The 3,935-nt window shown below is 44.9% G+C and overlaps 1 protein-coding gene across 1 annotated transcript; it reads right to left on the reverse strand.

The window, feature by feature from the left end:
- Positions 1–781: 781 nt before the first annotated feature.
- On the reverse strand, positions 782–2,161 carry MELLADRAFT_70551 (uncharacterized protein; the record flags this gene model as incomplete). Its single annotated transcript, XM_007403818.1, has 4 exons — positions 782–1,429; positions 1,499–1,512; positions 1,585–1,678; positions 2,151–2,161. Coding segments are annotated over 4 exons (180 nt in total).
- Positions 2,162–3,935: the final 1,774 nt, after the last annotated feature.

The raw sequence follows: 3,935 nt of genomic DNA on the forward strand, positions 1-3,935 counted from the left end.
ATGGAAGGAAACTTTTTTTGGCTCAATTGTCCCTGTCTTTTGAAAATTCAGGGACAGGATTTAAAAAATTTAAGGCCAATTACAAGATTGCAAAACCGTGAACCACCTCTAAAGATGGTTCACAACCTTCAAATTTTACTTAAAATTTATGGAGCCTGAACAAAATGTAAATTATAAAAAAGGGCTGTAAAAGCCTTCTTGAACCGCCCTATTAGATACTGGAGAGCTCTAAATTTGAGCCCTGGGCTGGGCTGTGGTTGAGACTAGACTGGTTCCCATTTCATATCTCAATCCATGGGTTCACTCTTCATTGAAATTCACAATTGACTATCCAGCCACCCTGTTTAAAGATACTACTGCTATCTACTGGTACTAGGGAAAATGCACAGTGGCTTGCTCCACTACCTATATATCTTTCAATCAAATCTCAACTTTCTACCTTGTATGCTGAGTGCCAGCTGTGTTATGTGCTTCAAGATACACATGTCTTGATTACACCTGTGTCAGGAAGGAAAAAATGCCTTTTATGATTGTTGTAAGATCTGATTCAAACATATTGAGACTCTCAAATTTGTCAACATGCTGTTTAGCTTACGCCACCATATCTGTGTGGCTGTTCTCTTGAATGAGCACACACATAATGCATTTGAGGCAGACAGGACGTTTGTGTGCACTTTCCAATGTGCTACTACCATACGAACATGGGGGTTGGCTGTACCTTTTGGCTTGTTTGTCACAATTGGAAGCTTCCCCTGGGAGCCAAGCCTGGGCACATCTTTATCACTTGAGTGGAACCATGGAAAGTTTTTCTATCATTATACTAAAAGTTTCCAAAAATCTATCAATCAAGTTCACAACAGCAAGAGAGGATTTCAATGTAGGAACAAGGAGAAAAACAAGTTGATGAAATTTTTCAGAGGCTTATGGAGCATAAAGAGACTAGTATATACAAAATATATGAATGTATTCATCGTGTTGTCGTAGGGAAATGAATTGGAGACAAAAACAAGTACGATTTGACAGCCACGAAGATGAGTGGGTTGGGGGCAACATCAAAAAGATAGGTTGATCTACGCAAATTAGGCGCAACAGCTAATCGCCATATGAAATTTTCACTCTAAAAAATTAAAACTTGATTACAATTGTAAAATATTAGGCCACCATGGTAGCTATTAGGTATTTTGTGCGGGTTAGTGCGCAAGAGACGACATATGCATAATATAAATTGTGGAATATAGGTGCATTTCTTGTGTGTTCGTTCTTCACAGCGAAAAAGGCGGGTGTAGGAGTTTCGTAAGAAACGATGGACTATGCAAAATCTTGACCAACGAGGCCGCCGACAAGGGACGACATTTGTGTTCAAGCTTTAGGCCAACAATTGGTGGTGTGTCGGTTCAAGGCCTCCCAGCTGGTGAAGGACTTTAATTTGCTGAGGTACGAACGTCAGGGTAGTAAGTAAGGATGGTCATGGATCGAAAGAGAAAACGGAAATGCTAACCAGAATGGGCACGTCTGCGGAAGAAATTTTACGAGGCCGATATCAGCTATACTTCTGAGTAAAAAAGGGCGTAATAGGTAACATACCCAATGTACGGTGCCGCTAGCTGACTTGGCTCGATTGACCAGCCGGATCATTGGGCTGAGTGCTGAATTTTCAGTGTTGTGCGATTGGTGACACCTTTAGCAGCGCGAGATGAGTATGTGTTAGTACGTTGCGTAGCATAGGGAAGCAGAAAGAAGTCATATAATGACGATTGCGTGAAAGGTGTGGAGGGTATCATAGTGGATCTGGAATAAAAGAGCTATAGTCTGTGTCGCAGGGAGCTTGATACCCGCCGGCGACAAGTGTGCAATGATGACTATAAAGCCGCACGGAGTTGAGCCAGGATGGCTCAGCGGATAGACATTTCGATGTCAACGGGATGATCTGTGGAGCTCTGATATGTACAGCGGTCAAACACCCGAGTGAAGAAGCTTGTCTAACTTTGAGTATGTCAGAGCAGGGGTTGAGATTGTCCGACGCGGTCGACGACAAGTCGGAAAGACGAGAACCGCTTTCACTGACTACTCTTCTGAGAAAACCGAAGAGGGCCATGATTCGTTCTGAGAGGTGAGATTAAAAAGTGAAGCAATAACATCCTGAAACGTACATTGTGAGCTCAATTAGAGACCAAAAGACGTTGAAGGCGATGTTGAAAGGCGAATTGAAGCCGAGCGGGTTGAGTCAAGCAAGAATTGATGGAGATTGCACGCGAAAAATAAGGATGAGGAATCTATATGTAGATATATATATATGTCGATAGCAATCTGCCAACACGGAGATGAGTATTGATAACAGCGGGACCTGAAGCCTGTGCTTTGTTCCTTATTATAGAGATTATGTAAAGGTCAGGCCTGGCACAGCGTCGAATAATTAATGGATGAAATTCTAAATCCGCCTGTGGAACGAAAGCACTGGATGATTTCAGCACGGCCTCAGAGCAAAAGGGCAGTGCGACGGTGGTTTTCTCACGCAGAAAGACTGTACGATCCGAAACAGACTGTCGAACAGGACGAGGGGGGTGGGCTATGTTACAGCCAGGCCGAGGTCTACTTTTATACCATCAATCAGCGCTAGGTCCGTGTTTCTTTCCACCCGCTTGTCTCGCTCATCGAACAAGAAAGGGGCCAATCATAAACACGAAGCATTGCTCACGCTAGGTCAGGCCTGTAGACCGGCGTATACTCCCACCGCGTGAAAAAAAGTAGATGGAGGAGAAACAAGGGGACCACTAAAGATCGAGACACTCACCAGCCAGTCTCGTCAAGGTCTCAGCCAGTTGACAGGGTGAGAGAGACGCATGGGACGACCGGTGACAAAGCTGTAAATACAGTACAGAGTTGCTTTCAGATCCGCCAGGACTGGCCATGCTGTCTAAGCATATGCTTTCTCATAACTCCTCTGTCTCCTTAGTTGGCGGAAGAGTGTAACACAATAAACTTGTTTATCTTGGCCCCCAGAATATCAGATCGAATGGTTGACTGGATGCCATCGGTTTAGGTCAGGAACCCAGATGAGCCAGATGCCCAAGCAGTGTTTCGTCTTATCCGTGTAGGTCAAAGCCTGATATTAGTTTAGCAAATACTTCCGTTTTAAGCTCTCGTTACTACACCGTGCTTATACGAAATAGCTCGCGAGCATTCGCTAGTCTAGTCGCCGATTTCTCGAAAACTCCCTCCAGGTATGCCCCCAGCCCTTTCCTAAGAGAGCGCGATCGATCGATCGATACTCTGTCGCGTAAGATTCGCCGCTGCTTTTTGTGGCACACAAAGTGTAATACGATGGTCTGTGTATGATGTAAATACTTATTCCAGCTCATAGAAAGACAAGAAGGTTATCTTGAATCAGCCAGTCCTACAATCTCGTTTGTCCATAAGGCAATGGGGTCCGGCGTGTAAATATGCATTGGTAGCATCTTTGTAATTGCAATCAGAAGCTGCGACCATGAAATCTGCTTTCTCTTAAGCTTAACATAAGCCCCTCTTCCGACGCGGCCACGTCCGCTCTCGAAGAGGGGCTTAGGGCATACACCCCGAGCTTGGCCTGAGACCAGCAGGAATTTCGAGCACTTTTGCTTGAAATCCCTTTGTGAGGGCTTTAAACATCGTAAAAGGTTGCATGAAATTCAGGAGTGCCTCTGCTGAGCCTTCTACACAAGCACGTGTCACTTCCAGCACCACTTCCCTTGAGTGAAGTCGCTCCAAGGAGCTCTTGTAAATGTGGGCCTCACTACGACTTAATATGTCAGACCCGCGTTGCAAGAAAATTTCATCTAATTCGAGTTTCAAAACTTTTGAGCATCCTAACATAAAATTAAGTACCCACAAATGCGCGCCTAATTGCGCATGGTGCGTGGCCGCCGCTCGGTCGCCCATCCCACGCAAAGCTGAGCTAG

The sequence above is a fragment of the Melampsora larici-populina genome (genome assembly GCF_000204055.1).
Source record: "Melampsora larici-populina 98AG31 unplaced genomic scaffold MELLAscaffold_1, whole genome shotgun sequence".
NCBI classification, from domain to species: Eukaryota; Fungi; Basidiomycota; class Pucciniomycetes; order Pucciniales; family Melampsoraceae; genus Melampsora; species Melampsora laricis-populina.